The sequence below is a fragment of the Passer domesticus genome, chromosome Z, assembly GCF_036417665.1.
Source record: "Passer domesticus isolate bPasDom1 chromosome Z, bPasDom1.hap1, whole genome shotgun sequence".
NCBI lineage: Eukaryota > Metazoa > Chordata > Aves > Passeriformes > Passeridae > Passer > Passer domesticus.
The window spans coordinates 45165728-45184951 of NC_087512.1; the positions used below are offsets into that span (position 1 = coordinate 45165728).

The following is a 19224-nucleotide window of genomic DNA, read 5'->3' on the forward strand; positions in this document are numbered from 1 at the left end:
CACTGCAGAAATGCTAAACTTGGGACTTGCAGATACTTAATAGATTGTAAAAACCAAGAGGGTGGATTTTTCTTTTGGACTGGGTATTTGATAGCTGCCTGCCTTATGCAGAATACAGTAGTTCCCATAACACAAGTGTTTAGTGAGAGCTATGCCCCAGAATGAAGTGCTTTCTTATACAGTCTAAACTATCTGCAGAGTTGAGGTGAATCAGCATAGCTGCTTCTGTAGCCTATAATGTACGGTTTGATCCCATCATTCGTAAAGCAAGGAAATGAAACACATCATTTATCATCATTAATAGATAGCTCAAAGCTATCTATTTGGTGCTTGAACAGCCTCCTGAGAAAAGCAGGTGATAAATTTTATTGCAGATAAAATATTTATTGTTACCTAGGGATATCTTTCTAAGGGAATATTAGCTGTATGAGTGCTTTTCGGATGAATGGAGGAGTTTCTCCTGATGCCCAACTGGCTGTGTACCATCCCACACTGACTGCAATGACTACAATGCAAAACAGCCTTGCAGTAAAACCACTGAAAAAGTACTGCTGGTCAGAGAGGCAAGCCCTTGAAGTGCAATTCCCATCTCAGATGGAAAGCTGCGAGTTTTGGCCCTCCAGTGTGCAATGGCCCTTTCATCTCTAAGATCAGAAAGCCTTTGTGTATTAACTGGTACCTTTCCTTATTTTTATTATTTTCTTTATGTTAGTATACAAAGCATCCTTCAGTTTTTAGTTGATTGAGGTCTAAACTTAGGTCACTGTTCATGGAACTCAAAGAACTACTTTATTTTAAGGATTAAATACCTAAGTGGTCAGATACAGGGTCTGATATTGTTTGCAAAGACATGCGTAAAACAAGTTTGTAGATAAAAATAAAAAAGAGAACTGAACACATTGATGAAGAGAATAAGAAAAACAGATGACATCTTCTAAGGATTATTGCTGTACCTGGCAGGATGTTTTCTGGAAGCTTCCTAATTTGCTTTCTAAAGATATAGTTTCTATAGAAACCCGGAATTTTAAGATACAAATTCAATACAACTTTGTCTTTTTAAACACTTCATGCAAAGCAAAAGTGGGTTGGGTACTGCACTGTTACAGAAGCAGTGAAAGCAAACAGTCTTTCCAGTGTAGGACAGCTCCAAGATGGACTCACTGATGGCCAAGGCCAAGACAGTCAGAGAGGTAGTAATGCCTCTGTGATAACATATTTTAGAAGGGAAAAAATGTATTGTGCAAATGTAATTATGCTCAAAGAAGTGCAAGTATATGAGAGGAACAACTCTGCAGATACAAAGGCCAGTGCAGGAAGAGGGACACGTGGTGCCTCCAGTGTCAGAGCTGGGATTCCCCTGCAGCCCCTGGTGCAGACCACAGTGAAGCAGCTGTGCCTCTGCAGCCCATGGAGGTCCATGGAGATGCTGAGATCCCCCCACAGCCCATGGAGGAGCCCCAGGCTGGAGCAGGTGGATGCCTGAGAGGAGGCTGTAACCCTGTGGAGGCCTGGGCTGGGGCAGGGTGCTGGCAGTGACCTGCAGAGCCATGGAGAGAAGAGCCCATTCTGGAGCAGGTTTCTAGTAGGACTTGTGACCCTGTCAAGGACCCACAGTGGACCAAGCTGTTCTAAAAGAACTGCACCTTGTGAAAAGAGACGCACAGCAGTTCGTGAAGAACTGTAGCCCTTGGGAAGGACTCATGCTGGAGAAGTTCCTGGAGAACAGGGATTCATGAGACGAGTCCCTGTTTCCTGTGTGAGGGACCCTATGCTGGAGCAGGGGAATGACTCCTCTCCCTGAGCAGTGGGAGAAACAGGGTATGATGAACTGACTGACCATAATCCCCATTCCCTGTCTCCCCGCACTGCTGGAGAAGAAGGTAGAGCTGGGGAGGAGGGAAAGGTGGGGGGAAGGTGGTTTTGAAATTTGTTTTACTTGTCATTATCTTGCTCTAATTTTAGTTAGTTATAAATTCAGTTAATATCCCCAAGTTGAATCTGTTTTGTCCATGATGGGATTCAAAAATTGATCTTATCCTTGTCCTTATCCCAGTTCATGAACTTTTTGTTACGTTTTCTCTCCCCCATCCAGTTACAGAGGGAGGTGATAGAGCAGATTTTGTGGGTACCTGGCATCCAGACAGGGTCAACGCACCACTATAAATCATCCTATCTAACCCTAGGAACCCACTTAAGTCAGGGAATAAACTCTGCTTGCTCTCACAAGAAAGAAGCAGAACAGTTGTCTTCTTTTGTCAGTCTTTGTGCCTGTTTTAAGTGTCAAGGTACAGAGAGGTTTGTTCATAACACCAGAAAAATGCCCAAAACTGGGAGCATAACTTCAGCCTCAAATGTTCACCAAAACATGTTAATGAATGTTTGCCTGTGCAGATATTGGAAATTGATGTAGCTATCTGCATCACATATCCCATTCCTAAAGCCTTTTAATCTTTTTATATGTAGGGCAATGTTTTTAAAACTAAAACCAGGAATGCAAATACCCCTGTTCAAAGTTTTCCATTTGGACTTCATTATATGAATGCACTACTAAGAAATCAGCGTATTTTATTTTGAAGTCTACATAAGGCTTAGAGATGGCTCTAATCTCTGGTTCTTTTTATTGGGGCAAGAAGAAAAGTTAAAAGTTGATCTAGAGGTTACTAATGCTAACATAATTTGGAGAAGTTGCTGAAACTCTCTGAGTCAAAGGCTATTCAGACAATGTGTTTATTTCCATGACACTCGTTATCTGCTGCTTGCAATGAAGATTTCCAAGAATTATAACCAAGAAAAGGGCAAAGATTTCATGCCTTACTGTGGTCAGATGTTGTCAGACCCACGGTGTGTATTAGCTTACACTTGGGGACAAGATATGTGTAGGAAAAGGCCTTTGTTCGCTTCCTTCACACACAGAAGAGTGTTGGGGAAAGAAAGTAAGCAGAGACAAAGCAGCTTGCTCAGTCTGGATCTGCCTTTCTCCTGAGAGGTTTCACTGTTTTGACAGTGAAGTAAAGCCTGTGTTAGATGAAGACAAAAAAGCAAGCAGAGCTACAGCAGTGCCTTGCTTTCTATGCATGGGAGGATTTGAGATCCAGGATCAGGAGGAATTATTCAGAGCAGTCCATGACTGCATCACTGGAGCTCTGAGATACTTAATCCAACCAGCTAAATATTTCAAACTTTATTTTAAATTACTTCTTTCTTCCTAGCAAACAGTCACCAGATAAAACAAGCATGTGTGCAATTTAATTCACACACCCGCCTGCCTTTGAAACCAAGTGTCTAAAATGCATCCATCCTACAGCTGGAAAAAAACCCCAAACTTCTGATTATCCCGTTCAATCCCTGCAGTGTCACACCCTCCTCACTTCATTCAGCAAATCCAGAACTACAGGAATTATTGCTCTGTCTTTATTCAGGTCACAACTGATGGTGCACATGGAATAAGTTTGCTGGGAAGATACCCAGACTTTGCTCTGACTCCAAGTGAAAACAAATTTGCTGCATACTGCACTCCCACTAATCATGGCAAAATGCTATCACTGCTTGGTATCAGGTATCACTTCTACATCTGCATGATTTTTCTTCCGTTCTGCCTCTGCTGCTGCTTGGTGAGGCCAAACTCTGAACCTGTGCCTGTGAGAGGATGTTTACTCAGCTCTTTGCTCATTTTTGAACCTACACTTTCAATCAGCTACGCAAATTCTGCTGTTGCCTGGTAGAGGAGTTTGGCTCTGGTGAAGGGAAGCTTTAGGGAGAGCTTGGAGCCCTCCCAGGAAAAAGGTCTTTTCCATCCACGCATTGGCAAATTTGGAAAATGCAGCAAATTATCAGTATAAGGGACAGAGAAGAGGAACTCCCTGGGCTATGCTCTTCTCATCCCAAACATCAGCTGCCTTAAAGCTTTTGATCTTTGAGATAACTGGTATACTGACACCTTCTTTCTTATCTCTCAGAGAGTGCTGGAAATTAATTAATTAACATTTACAAACTATGAACACTTCCCCTGATAGGGAAGTGTTATTTACGTATCACAGCAAAATGTGAATTATCTTGGCATGCTTGGTAGCTTTGGTATAGGTGAAAAGAGAATGAATGACACTTACTACATCATAGGAAGTATCTCAGGTTATTTGAAATGCCATAATCCTTTTCTTATGGATTTCTGGGCTATTTTTATAATACTAATTTGATTAAAACACTAAGTCTGACTGTCAGTTCTAACTCATGCTTCATCCTTGCATATCTAACAATGTTAAACACTCTGACCAGTCTAAAGGCCTTTAAAAATACTCCCATGTGTAGAAGCTTCTGAGGAACATATACCAGCCACACACATTTCCCTGCTTTTATGGTAGAGTTTATGGAGCTACACAAGCTCCATACACAATCCATCAGGATTGGTGCTATATGTAGTGTACTGACTTTGATTGTGTCCCAGTTTGATAACAGCTGATTTAGTTTTTAGCTGCCTGTTGTTCTGAAGTAATTTGAGTTCAGCAGTGACGACACACTGACAAAAACTGGTTCTTTCAGCTTTCCTTTTTTTTCTGATTTTAGTAGCTGCTCGGCTCCCCTCTTTATAAGCTAAGAAGCTGTATAAAAATGGGCTGGAAATGCATCCAGCAAAATGAGTGGTGCTGCCTGCTGCCTGTGCAGGTACAGCTGCTTTGAGCTCTGACCAGATTGTAGCCAGGCAAAGAAAAGTTTTCAAAAACTACTCAGCAGCATATAAGCCATGATAGCACTGGCAAAAAATGCACATCACTGGAGTTATCTTGTGTTCCTAGACACTTTTGCCTCACTTTATGTTGTAATTTAGGCTGTCCGGACTGCAGATAGAGTTGTATTGAATCGTACATCGTGATACTTGAAATGCCCAGCTGACCTTCCCAAGCAGCACAGCTGTTCTAAGAGGGTTTTCAGCCATAAAACGTGAACAGTTTAGCACTAGTTTGCAATTAAAATGAGAAAAAAATCTTGCAAAAAGCACTTTTTATAAAAATATGTAACTTGATGTTGGTTTTCATACCCTGTCCATGAAAACAAGACCTTTTTCCCAGTTTTTTGAAACCTAGTTTGACAATGCAGGAAGCAACTGAGATAGAATATGTGCCTCTGTTTTATCTGGTCTTTGAATAATTTAGAGGCTGAAATTAGTTCAATTTTTTGTAATTTGTACTGAATGATAATAACTTTATTCATTATATGAGCAAGTAAACACAGCAGGTAAATTGTGTGAGACAAATAAAAATGGGAAAGGATTAAGAAAAAAGTATGGGCAGAATTTAGTTGGCCCTGGAGATTTTGATAGCCGTATGTAGTGTTAAAATGGATAGATTGAAAAATAGTAATGTAAAAATGTTATACTAGAAATCATCCCATTCAAGTGTCCATTTCCAATTAGTTTCATAACTTCAAATTCCTAATTTCCACCTGATACATAACTATAACAGAGGGAGCCACATAAACTTCATTCTTAGAGCAAAGCTGGGATTCATTTGCAATATGCATGTGTGTAAGAATATCCAGAGAATATATTAGATTTTAGTTTTGTGGTTAAAGCTTAAAAAGTGATGTGAAAGCAAAGCTTTTCATTAAACATTTGAGAAATTTCATGCTAAACAGAGAAGAAGAACACTGATTTTTTTCTGACATGGTTACAGGGGGAGAATGACCCTCAGTGTTGTCTTGCTTGGACCATGCAGGTATAACCCAACCACTACTCTCCTTCACAAAGACTGTTCTCTGTTTTCAGAGTGGGGCACTTGATAAGAAATTAGTCTGATGCTTCAGCCCAGTGTATTCAACATTACTGGAGGAAGGTTGCTTTGTAGTGGGGATGTACATTACTGGTCAAGGAGAAGGGATTATGAGCAGAAGTAACTGTAATTGCTTCAGTGCAATGGAAGATGGGTATGGAGAGAAGTGGCAGGGGTGTGATGAGGGAATAGCTGGTGGGGGTTTTTGAGGACAGACAGTAGCTGTTTTGAAAGCACAGATGGTGGTTGGGATGTAGGAATCTGTAGAAAAGCAAGACTTGAAGGATGTCTAAGCCACTTTTTTCAAGTGGGCTGTGAATTCAGGTTTCTCTGTTTTCAAGCGTGCTTTTAGAAAGAATTTAAAAGAGTGTGGGAGAGTCTTCAGAGTGCGTGGTCTTAGCACTGTGCAAACGTAGCTGTAAATAACCCAGGCTGTCTCCCACCACAAAAGTGAGTGCAGTCACTGGTTACTTTGAAAAACTGTGCTCAACCGTCCTAGAATTATAGTAATGTTTTGGTAAGTGCATTCAAATTAATTATTTTTCTTACATACAGTAACCACTCTGTAAATTCTTTGCCACTGTTTGATTAATATTCCCTAGGCTGATCCTTTTGTTGTTAAACAAAGCCACTGTTTTTGCATGACTTTTTTTCATTATTCTAGAAATCAGTCTCATTTTCTTGTCACACAACCATGACCCAAACAAAGCTATATCAATAAACTGGGGTTAGTCTTTAGCTTCCTGCAAGCTTCTTCCTGCTTCTTGACTCCTATCTCTCCAGACAGCTGAGAGATGCTGTCTTCCTCTCTCACAGCTCCTGATGATTGCACATTACTGTTTGTGTCCATTCCCCAAGTAAGAGCAAAGATAAGATGTGATTATCAGCAGGATATCTTGAAGCCTCAGTCTCTGCAGGTGAATGCCAAAACAGGTGACTGTCAATTAACTTCCATTCCATATGCTTCTTTTTCTTCTTTGAAATTACTAAGTGTAGTTGCCCTGATCCTAAACATCATCACCTCCAGAAGCCTTATGGAATCACACAGAAACTGTCATAACAGATGAAACCAGTGTCCACTAGGCCAAGTGTCCTGTACAACAAAATAAAGAACAGGACAAGGACTTATTGTTCCTTCTTAATCATTACATGAACTTTTGCAAAGTAATGGCTGTGGGACTCCTGAGCCAGAGATACGTGTTTAGAAGCTTGTCAGCATTCATTATTTGACTAAAAAACTATCTCTGCTCATTTTCCTGTAATGCTTATCTTTTCTTAAACATCATATAATTCCTCAGCTGCCTTATTTTGTTGAATCTGAAGGGGTGACATTTTCTGGAGTTCACACCTCTTTGTAAAGATGGATCAGAGACATGTCACAGGCACTAGAGTCTCTGTCTGTTTTGAATTCATACCTCTCAGGAAGAAAACTCTTGCAGGACATACTTAAGTTTTGGTGCGCCTTGAAGTCTTTCACACATACAGCCTTACTAGGCCACACACATAAACTCCAAAGAAAAAGCATATAAGAAGTAGACTGGCTAGTGTCAACAAATAACTCTTTTTTGAGCTCTGGCTGACAAATACCAGGAACTGTCTATCTCAGTGGTTCCTTAAGTGAACTAAGAATCTGATCCCATTCCACTTTTTTGACAATACTTTTTGTTTCTAATTTTCAAGATGAACACAACAATGTTCCATCCAGTGACACCTACAAAGAACTAAAAGACGCAAAATCCACTCTGCTTTGGAGACTTCTCATAAGGCAAGCTGGAACAGCAAAGTTTCTCTGACTTCTCATAAGACAAGCTGGAACAGCAAAGTTTCTCTGACTTGGTGCATTGTTTTCTGACTGCAGGATGTGATAGATGACATTATAGTGGGGGTCTGCTACAGGCCACCCAACCAGGAAGACTTCATGGATAAGTCACACTACAGACAAATTGAAGCAGCCTTTTGTTCACAGGCCCTGGTCCTCATGGGGGCTTCAGCCATGTCAATATCTTTTCGAGGGACAACAATGAAGAGCACAAGCAGTCCAGGAGGTTCCTGGAATGCCTTGATGATACCTTTCTTCTCCAAGTGATACGAAGAAAGGTGCTATGCTGAAATTTGTTCTCACCAACAAGGAGTAGGGGAGGAGGGGATGTAAAAAGCCCAAGGGCAGCCTGGGCTGCAGTAACAATAAAATGTGGAGTTTCAAATCCTCAGGGAAGGATTTGAAGGCACACAGCAAGCTGGACTTCAGAGGAGCACACTTTGGCCTCCTCAGGGATTTGCTTAGTTGAGTACCATGGGATAACTCCCTGAAGGGATGAGAGGCCATAGAAGGCTGGTTGATATTCAAGGATCACCTTCTCCAAGCTCAGGAGTGATACATTCCAGTAAGGAGGAAGTAAGGTAGAAACAGCAGGAGATCTATGCAGATGAATGAGGAGTTACTGGACAAACTCAAACACAAAAAGGAAGCACACAGAGGGTTGGAAGCAAGGACAGTAGCTTGGGAGGAGTGCAGAGATGTTGTCTGAGCAGCCAGGCATCAGGTTAGGAAAGCTAAAGACCTGATATTAAATTAAAGCTGTTCAAGGAATCATGAAAAACTTTCATACATACATCAGTGATTAAAGGAAGATTAGGAAAAAACATGGACCTCTCCAGAAAGAAACAAAAGACCTGGTTAATTGGATCATAGAAAAGGGTGAGATGCTCAGAACCTAAAGGTGCGTAAGTCTATTGGTTCTAATGAGATGCATCCATGAATCCAAAGGGAACTGTGGGAGAAAGTGCCTAAGCCACTATCATATTTGAGAAGTTGTGGCAATTTGGTGTAGTTCCCACTGACTGTAAAAATAACACCCATCTTTAAAAATAGAATAAAGTAAGACCTGTAGAACTACAGGCTGGCTATCTTGGCTTTGTGTCTTGCAAGATTATGGAGCAGATCCTCCTAGGAACTATGCTAAAACATATAGAAAATAAGAATGTGACTGATGACAGAAGTGTCTTCACTAAAGAGAAATGATGCCTAAGAAATTTGGTGGCCTTCTGTGATGGGGTTACAGAAGTAGTGGATAAGAAGAGAGTGACTGATGCCATCTACCTTGATCTGTTCAAGGCATTTGGCTCTGTTCCACAAAGTATCCTTGTCTCTACATTGAAGAAACATGGGTGTTATGGATGGGTCACTTGGTGGATAAAGAATTTGTAAGAAGAAATCAGCTGATGGTATTTGTTTCCAACAGGGCTTTGCTTCTGTTCTGGAAGGAAATCCTTGATGCATGTATTGCCCTGGCTGCTCTCTTGGCCATGGTGTAAATTTGGGAGGCTGAAGGTGAAATGCTGAATTCTGGCTTACTGTCAGAGAGGGCTGAGGAAGCTTGCTTCTGCTGGATGTACATTTCCAGGACGCTAATCTGCTAATTTTCAGGGGCCAGATTTACCTTCCTCTGGCACTGTGTAAACTATGCTTCCATCTTTTAAAAATTGAAGTAGGTAACTCCTGTTTAATTTCTTGAGCAGGAGGTTATTCATGGAAAGATTTTAGGGACTGCAATTTCTCTATATGTCCTTTATCTTGACTTTTATATCTCTGCCAGCACAGCATCTTTTTTGCTGCTTTGATTCCCTGTGATTCTATCTTGCATTTTGCACTGTTCACTCCAGCTATCTCTGGTTGAATTATAAAAAGCACTTCATGTGAAACCAGGCAGAAAATGTAACAGATGACCAAATTTGACTTTTTTTAGCTGATGGAAAGCACCTGTCAATGGTTATTCTCTCAAATGTGCGGCAGGTAAATACTGACATTTAGTCTTACTAAATACCTCTGTCACAACCCATAAAACTAGCAGGTTGGAATGACCTATGCCTCAGTACTAGTCCAGCTACTAGTGCTCTACACAGTCACCAGCTGTTTTTTTAAAATAGCTTCAGAAATGGAGTATCCATGACATCTCTAAGACTTTCTTACAGTGGCAGTCTTCCTCTCTGGGGAAAAAAGTGTCCAGTGTTGCACCTTGTACCTGATGGCTCTCACACTTTCTCTGTGCATCTCTGAGAAGAGTCTGTCTCCATCTTTTCCCTCCCATGTGGTTGATGAAGAGAGTAGTAGGTCCCTGATAACCTTCTGTTTTTAAACTTGTCTCAAAGGTCTTTCATTTCATAAGCATGAAAGCATAAAGAAATGTAAGTTTAATGGCTTTAACAGTTTGGATTCTGAGCAGAAAGGGATCAAGTTTTCAGGATTTTATGCACAATTAAAAAAGCTGTTATTCTTTTTGTCTGAACTTTTCATTGTTTCTATAGATCAGTGGTTCTCTACTTTTCATTTGTATAAAGAAGCTAAGCTGTAAATAAGTGTACTAAGAAATTATAAATTCAGTTTTAATTCAAAGTGTTTTTGTAGGCATATAAACATATCTCAGTATGTCAAACTTTGCTTCAGGACTTCTGAAATAGTTCACAGTTTCCATTAAGAAAGGAAAAAGCAAAGTCAAAAGAAGAGTGTTGACAAAGGACTGGTAAAAAGCACTTTTCATCAGCACTGAAATTATATCGTATGTGTTTATATCTTGAAAAAAACACCACTTTTGGTTTCTTATTTCTTGTTTTGAAGATCCAAACCTTCAAGAGACTCACTGAAAGATACGATGGCAAAATGTGTTATCCCAGTATTTGGATGGAGAGGCTTCTACAAGCTTTTTATTTGAGACATTTCACTGTTAACATGTAAAAATGTTTAAAGAAATAAAGACTTCATTAGGGCAATAGTGAGTTATTGAAAAATGTTGAACAGTTACAATACCTTTGTAAGGAACTAAGGCAAGAAAAGCAGAGCGTAAACCATCTGTGAAGGATGAGTGTTAAGTAATTGCAATTAGAGGAATCAAAGCTATTGTGCTAAGAAAAGTTATGAACAGGCCAAATAGAGGCTGGAGAGCAAAAGGACTTGGAATAGCGGTGGGCAGGTTCTGGGGAAAACTTTATAAACAATAAGAACACCTTATAAGTGGTTTCTTAGAAAAACATGGAACAAATGAAGCCTAGGTGGGTAGCATAATGCATTTTAATACATTTGAGAAGGGTGTTTTGGAAAGCAAGGAAAATAGCACTGAATAAAGAGTACTTCTGAATAAAATGTGATCTTTGAAAAAACAACAGGCCAATGTTTCATCACCTCACTTCCCTCACATTGAGAGAATGTGGGCTCTTGTCACATGTAAAACAGCAAGCAAACAAGAGCTCATGACCAAACTCCTTTTTGTTGCTGTTGTTATTATTTTAGCAATCCTGAAGAGTCTGGATGCATTTGTAATGTTGGTGATTTTTAGTTAAAAGTTTTTGCAGGCAGACATATAAATAAACAGTAGCATACTAATAAGTACACAAAAGCTCCAAAGCAACTGAGATCTTCAGTCAAAGTAACTCAAGAATAGTGAATTAAAACTTCATAACACATCAGAATTTGGTGAAGTTGCTCTATATCTTGCTTTAGGGATTCTGCTGCAAGGTCGATTATAAAAGTGAAATTCCTCCTCAATCTTTGGACTTTTAAGACACAGATAACTTCAATACTATTCCTCTGCATTTGTATAAATGGGTGAAAGTCTGGCAACAATAACAGCATTAACTGCTCTTCAATTAGTATAATGAGTGTTTGCAATGCTTATGTATGCATTCTAAAGCTTTCTCAAATGAGGCTTAATGCTACATGTCCTCTCTGAAAGATCCCACAACTAATATGAATGCTGTTACATAGAATCAAAGGAAGTTTGGTGTTGGAAGTGTTAATTAAAAAAGATCACGAGGATCCAACTTCTCTGCCATGAGCAGGGACACCTACCACAAGACCAGCTTGGTCAGGATCCCATCGAGCCTGGCCTTAAATACTTCCAGGGATGGGGGATGCCCAACTTCTTGGTGCAATCTGTTTCAGTGTCTCGCCTCTCTTAAAGTACAAAAATACTTCCTAATATCTAACCTTAACCTACTCTCACCTTTGTCATCCATCTTCATTACTAACAAGTAATGAAGTATATGATCCAGTCAGATTCTGTGAGAACTAATCAGCCAGGGAGATTAGAACTCAATAAAGTTGAGTTGCTTATTTATGGTATGGTATTCAGATTCCCTTACTGTTGCCATAGTAGTTGGACTGAAGAATAGATGCCAAGCTCCTTTCTTCCTCACTGGTAAAATCTTCTGCTGTTTACATAGCAAATGCCATGGTTTCACTATACTGCAGCAGCAGCAGCACAGAAACTTTATTTGTTAAAAACTCCATGACCCTTTCCGATTCCTTGAGTTGCTCACAATGTAGTACATAGATACCCAATGGTCTTACATTAACACTTCAGGGAAGGCAGTAAGAACCAAAAGGTGGAGAATTAGATTGAAAGTGTAGTGAGCAATACCTCAAATGTCAAAATATGTGGACTCAAATTCTTTCAAACTGAGAGGCTCTCAGTCCACCTCTGGTGCCTCACTTACGGAGCTGCACGTCTGGAACAAAGAACATCAGAGCTGTATGATGCCTGTACCTTTGCACCTTCTGTGACAGGAACTATTCCCTCCATAGCAAATTCACAGATGCAATCTGCAAAGGAGACACATGTCAGGTTAATAACATAGTCCTAGCTGACCTAAATGCCAGAGAGGATTTCACTTTTCTGAGAGTAAAGTTATTAATAACAAGAAATCCTGTAAACGTACTTTTTTTTTTCCTGCTGCATACAATGTCTATTGGAACAGGACACCAGGTGTGACACGCTCGTGTTTGACATCCAGGTCTTATAACATGCATCTGTCCTTACAGAAATGCTGAAAGATAAACTCAGTCTTGACAGTCTGATCTGCAAGGGTCTGATCTGCAAAGATCTGTTCTGTCAGTGAAGTCCCACACACACTTGGTGCAATAGCATCATCCATTCTTCAGTTTGCATGTCCTCCACCCTCTTTAATGACCCCTGTTAAATGAATTTCCAGTGGGCTTACATGCAGACAAAGCAAATGGAGGTAGCCATTTTCCCCAGATTTTGGCTGGGAGGTATGTTTGTGTGCATAAAAAGTGTGTGTGTTGGGGTCGGGTGGAGAATTTACAGCAAGAGATTTTGTTAAAGAACATGAGATGGGGTCTGCATATCTCTTCGGTGAGTTTATCTAAACATTCCCTTTTTGTCCCATCTTTTCCCCTTCCCTTCCTTCTTTCTCTTACTGTCAGGAAGGGCCACGTCTGAAGGGCCAGTTCAGTACAGCCTGGCACCAACACAGACGGACGTCAACACCAGTTCCAACTGTAAGTCACTTTGCAACTGGGGGACTCTTTGAAGCAGTACTGGTTTACGTGCTTGTAGAAGCTGCGAGAACTCTGCAGAGGGCTCCCAGAACAGGGAGAGAATAGGTTTGTTAGCCCTAGCTCCCTCTGGTTTGGAATAGCATGCAAGTTTTTGATGTCTTACTAAAAAGCATTAAATAAATGTAGCTTCTCCTGAAATACACAAAGACTCTGATAAGTGAGGGCCAGTGCCAGGGAATTTTACCAGCAGAACAGACTTTATGAGCTGGATGCTGTTCAGAGGAAACTGTCCACCAAGAAAGCTCAGGACACGTCGACTCACTAGAGAAGAGGCTGAAAGTCATGCCACAAACAAGGATCTTCATTGAATTCTTATTTTCACAGTTAGAAATGAGCTACCAGTCTCAGATTTGTGTAGGAGCACTGATCTGTGTTAGGACAGGTGAAGAGATCTTGCTTTCAGTTTTGAGGTCCTTGAGGTAATTTGGCTGCTGTCAATTTGATTCTCTGTGGGAGCACCTGCAAGGGGGAAGACAAGACCTTGCACAGTTCTTTCTCATTATGCATGCACATAAAGTCATCCAGCACTTGTGATCCCAGTCCCCAGTGGCCCATGCTCCTGGCATGTGTGTTGGGTGAAGATATTCCTAATAGAATTGAAGTAGGGGGGAAAAAATTCATTATACAGAGCAAGCGAAAAATTACCTTTGCTCTTCACTGTTCCTGGAAGATACTCCTCTCCTATGTTTTCCTCTTGGTGACTTTCCTGGTCCTAATAAGCTTTGGCCCAGCATCACAGAGAAGATAGCTGAGGAAGGAGATAGTGATTTAAAGGAGAAGTGGGCAACTCTATCAGCTGCAAAATTTGAGAGGATGTGATGGCAAATGCAGGGGACAGCAGAAGGCAAAAAAAGGAAAAGGTTTCTAGTACCTCTGCACTTCAAAGAGAGTAGGATAAGTTACGTCCTCTGTCAGGGACTGAGAGAGTACTGGCTCAAGACTATTAGAGCTATGAAATTTGTATCAACTCATTCATGGAAAGGTAGTATAAAGCAGTAGCAACCTATTGTATAGTGAAGGGATTAACATGTTTTTTCTAGATGCATTGTCCTCAGCAGAGTTCTAACATTTTCCATGCTTCTACTGAAATCTTTGATATATATATGTAGATACAACTTTTTATGAATATACTGGAATATATTAGTAAAAATCTTGCTCACAATCTGTAAAAGTGACTAATAATGTTATCAAAAATAATGCTTTATTCTGTTTCTAGCTTATTATCTTTTTATGCTGCACAGTGATCAATGGAAGACACAACATAGGCTAATGTGTCACTGATTTGTGACTCTTAAGCAAAGAATTTCTTCAAACCATACTTTTTAATTGCAAATGCTTGAGTCATACTGTGTTTGTCCTGCCTTATAGTTTTCTGATGATTTGTTTATGTCCCACAATTCCTGCAGTCCGATGGCCACTTCTGTAAGCTATTGTTTGGAAATGTTGATATCCTGGGCAGTGCATCAAACTAGATGGTTTGTCAACTGTATCAAGCCTGTGAGCAGTTCTGTGTGTCAGCAAGGACATGGACATGGGCCTTGAGATCAACAGGAGACTCACTGTTAAAATGCAGCACTCAGTTAAGGAATCTGTGCTAGAATTCTTACCAGGTGGAAGTGATTTTAAAAAATTTTAAAATCTTCCCAAGATGGGAGGCTGAGTATGGGCAGAATTCATGCTGATGCTTCCCTTGTCATAGAATACCTTTAGCAGTTAATGAGCGGACATGAACTAAAACTGGGGGATTACATTTCTACCAGGTTTTATGTGGTTAAAAAAAAAAAAAAAGAGTGACAAGAGCCTCAGATGAGTACAGCATCATAGTTTGGAGAATTAGTTTCAAAGCAGATCTTGGGTACTTAGAGGTTTGAAATACAATATACTATCCTATTCTTCCTTTTATCTTACCTGGTACTTGTCTAGAGCAGCACTCTATTTTTGGCTTTTTTTTTCCTTATTCAATTTGTTAAAGTACTTATTCAAACTTTAAGGTGGATTGTGATTACATCTCAAGCTCTTCTTTGCACAATGATCGATTTTGTTAATGTTTGTTGTGGTTCCTCTCTAGTAAAAACAGTTTGAGACTGCACTCTATGGGGGGAAAATTCAGACAAGAAAAGCAACAGCCTAGTAATACCAAGAAGGTGAGATATTGATCAAGGCTGTTCAAAATGCTTTGCCAATGCATGTCTTTTTTTCACCTTCATTAATTGGTTTGTAGCCTCTCTGAGTCTCCTGGTTGGACACTGGGCTTGCACAGCTTAGTGTTGAAATTATTGTAATTAAGCAATTAATGAAGATTCACAAAAACATCTAAAAATATTTTTAGGACTTTGTTGTTATGATTATTAAGGGTGTTGTCCTTTGAATGACAAGCATTGTACAAACAAGAAGAGATAGTCTATGTAGGTGGACAGAATAAAGGGCAAGAAAAAGGAAGGGCTTCAAGCCATCTAAGCCCATAACAATCTCCCTCTAAGAGATCTCCAGGAAGACAGAAAAAGAGGCTGAGCATTCTTGGAGATTCTCAAAACTTCACTATAAAAGGCTCAGAGCATGCTGGTTGAACCTGGAGTCCATGCTTTGAGTAGGAGTTGGACTACATATCTTCCAGAATGACCTTCCAAACAGTGTCATTTTTAAATTCTACTGTCTGTGGTAAATTCAGTAGCAAAATCCTGTGTATTAAACTCCATATAGCCTGATACTTGGTCTAGCACCTAAGCTGCAAAAAGTCCTTCTTCTTTGGAATTAAGCTGTCCCCCCCAAAACCACCAGATAATTGTTGTCTTCTGGTAACATGCAGCTGACAGAAGAAGAATGTGATGTGATGGGTTTTTGGCATTAAATTTAAGTGAAATCTGCTATATAAGTAGAGCAGCTAAGAATTAGGAAAAGAGGGCTAGAAACTGAGCTGGCAATCTCAAACAGGTACAGAAATCTTCCTCCCCATAAGACTGACCCTGACTGAATTTTTTAAAGGGCAAAAAGACAAAACTGTTCTTTCAGAGGTGTCCTGGGGATCAGAGCTAGAGGCATCTCACTCTGACAGCACTGTTCCTGTTGTGTAGCTAAATTGTATGGGTCAGGTCCTGAAGCTGTCAATCCAGTTAAGTCTACACCAGTGTTTGGAAAAGAAGTAGATATTCTCCAAAGGCTAAATGCCAGCAACTTTGATGTGACTTTGTGATAAAGTTCTGGACTATTTCAGTGGAAAGAAAGTACTGTTGCATTAATGTAATGACTTGTGATATCACATCTAATACTCTTTTACTGTGTATTTTCAAACCCTGGGCTCCCATTTGGTTTCGATGGACACCAGAATTTTTAGTTCCAAGTGGTTTTTGGGGTATTTATTTTTCTATAGTGATAGTAATCTAAATAGAGAGATCATTATAAATTCCTTCTGTGCGCAATAAGCTCTTAATTATTACCTGAGGCAGGATCTGTGGGAAAAGGTAATAGCAGATGTGCTCTTATACCAACTGACACAGATGTGAAAAACAGAATTTTCCTGGGACACTAGCCACTGTCCACATCTGAAACAGAAGAAAGAAATTTCAAGCTACTGTGTTGCATTATGGGTTTCTTGGCTTTTGTATTTTTCATCTTAAAATCTGTATTCCAAACCCACTGAGGCTGCTTGGGTGTCTGCTGTTTATTTTAGTGGATTTGGGAATAAGTATTACATCAGCAAGATTAACTATTATAATTCCATTTATAATATTTTCTGCTTTTTTCTTGTTATCTCTATACCCTTAGAAGCTTTTTCTTTGGCTATTCATTAAAACCCAAACTAGTTGCCTTTCTGAGACATGCCAAGGTGTTTCTGCAGTCCACTAATGACTGCTAGCTCTGCTGCCAGATTTCATAGGGAAAATTGGGAAAATTAATCGATATTGCCAACAGCACTGCTGCCATCTGATTGTGCTATTACAAGAGTTAAACTCTTATCCTTTCTGTGCTCTGACTTATACACCGTGATGCTTTGATTCTGTCCACCTCCTAATCATGTCTATCACGATACAAATTACATGAAAAGTCTTCACAGGAGCATCCTGCCCATGATTTTAGCTTTAGCCAGAAATAATTGCCCATGCTTCCTATGGAAACATTTCATTTCATCACAGTTGTCAATTTCAAATTATTGTTTTTGTTCCAGTTAATGGGAGCTGCAACAAGAATGTCAGTCTGGCACATATCATGGTGGCAAAATCTGCCAGCAGCAGAAAAACAGCAGCTCCTGAGAGAGAGGGTCAATGATGCATGTGAAACAGCTTTTGAGAATGTCTGGACATCAAGCATTTGCAGTTACAGGTTCCTAAAGCTTGTAGGGTTTTATGTACACTGACACCTTTGGTGTGAATTTGTGAGAGGACCGGGATGTAACCTCACTGATCTCTTTCTGAGGTGATGACACACACCACTGCTGGATTCCATCCCTCAGGTTCCTTAGCTATAACACTAAAACAACGCCAGAAGAAGCCTCCTTTTTCAGGTGAGGGGAGCTGGCAGAGGATGGCAGAAATCAGATAAAAGCTCATGCCGGCACTTGGTAGGAGACCAGTAAGTCAGAAGAGTCTCAGCAGTGTCAGTACCGCTGCAGGTGAGCCCCAGTAAGACATGACTATTGCTTGACATGGGGGGACATGGAAGAAGTACTCATTAGGTTCAGAAAGAGCAGAACCTGATATTTCAACACTTCAAGGTGTTAAAACTGTGAAATGTTCAGAGTTTGGGATTTTTGATAATTGCTTCTGGATGACAGATAAAAAAGATAAAACCATCCAATTACTCGTTTTTTATATATGCGATATAATGTATTTCACAGCTATTCTGGAACCTGTTTCATGGAAACATTCAGACAATAGGATCTGAATTAATTTTTGAAATGCATTTATTATATAGAATTAATGTGTGAACACTCAGAATTAAGCTGAACTAAAATAAAGGGTTAAGTTCAAGAGCAGAGTATATAAGACAATGAAAATAGAGGGAGAAATTCTCTTCATCCAAATTTTATGAAAAATCTCATGGCGATAAATTACTATAAAACATGTCCTCAGCCAGTATAAAAGATTAATCCAGTGGTTTGATTGAGGTGTTCAGTAGGGTAGAGATTTGTCCATAGCAGATATTAGACATGCAGTGTGTGGATGCTCAGGAATTGGACGGAATATAGGAGAAGGGCATAAACTGCAGAGGTTTACTTTTAGATCAAGTTAAAATAGCCTTTGACTTTTCCTGCTTTATGCAGATATTGTATTCATTTAGTGGATGCTCTTGCATCTGACTCTTTGTTTTTTGATAGGACAAACAGGAGGTGATAGGAATATAAAATAGAGTGATCTAAACATGAAGGAATAGACATTTCTGCCTCAAAATATAAGAATTCAGAGACAGAGACAGAAATTAAAGATACCAGTTTCACAACATGTGAAACTGTGGAATACACTGCAAAAGAAAGATCATGAAGCCAAGAGTTTAGTTAAATTCAAAGAAGCATTAGTAATTTGCATGAATTGCAATAATAACTAGAGAAGTAATAATTATGAGGAAAATTCTGCAAAGGATGTTAGACATTGTACTTTATTATTCTAGTATTTATCAAGATGAGTTAACCAGTCAGACAGGCAACATGCTATAGACAGAAAACTAACTGAGAAATGTCTGAGAGGATTTAGATGACAGCAGGTCATATCCAAGCTATCATTTGATCTAGCTTCTTTTTTTGAACTTCTCTATCCTCATTTTTTCTGAATTAAGCCTTTCAGGTGTCCAGCTGCTGATGAGTAATGTATTCTGATCATGCTGATTCTCGGTGAGTCAGGAAAACTGAATTTTTAATGCCAGTTGCAGGAGTATCATGTTGAGCTAACTGTGCTTAAAGCCTGAATATTGTCATAAACAACAGTGCAGCGAAAACAAGTGAATAGGTTTAATTCCCAGCCCAGTCAGTGATCAAGCTGTAGAGTTTGAACTGTTCAGTACTGCCATAATAGCAGTGTCCAAGTTTATTAGCAAGTTGAAAAGCAACTTGCAATACCTGTGCATCTTGTGAAGAAGCAAGTTGTAGAAACTGACAGGTGGGTTTGCTTTAAGAATCTT

At 39.7% G+C, this 19224-nt stretch overlaps 1 protein-coding gene across 4 annotated transcripts in view; it reads left to right on the forward strand.

Moving 5' to 3' along the window:
• NRG1 (neuregulin 1) overlaps nucleotides 1-19224 on the forward strand; it is a 444984-nt gene that overhangs the window by 147977 nt on the left and 277783 nt on the right. For 3 of the 4 annotated variants that reach the window (XM_064404531.1, XM_064404537.1, XM_064404539.1), the window contains exon 2: nucleotides 12982-13056. The exons of the other annotated variant lie outside the window; for it this stretch is intronic. In XM_064404531.1, coding sequence (XP_064260601.1) covers nucleotides 12982-13056 — 75 coding nt within the window. The remainder of the gene's footprint in view (nucleotides 1-12981; nucleotides 13057-19224) is intronic. 4 annotated transcript variants of the gene reach the window in all.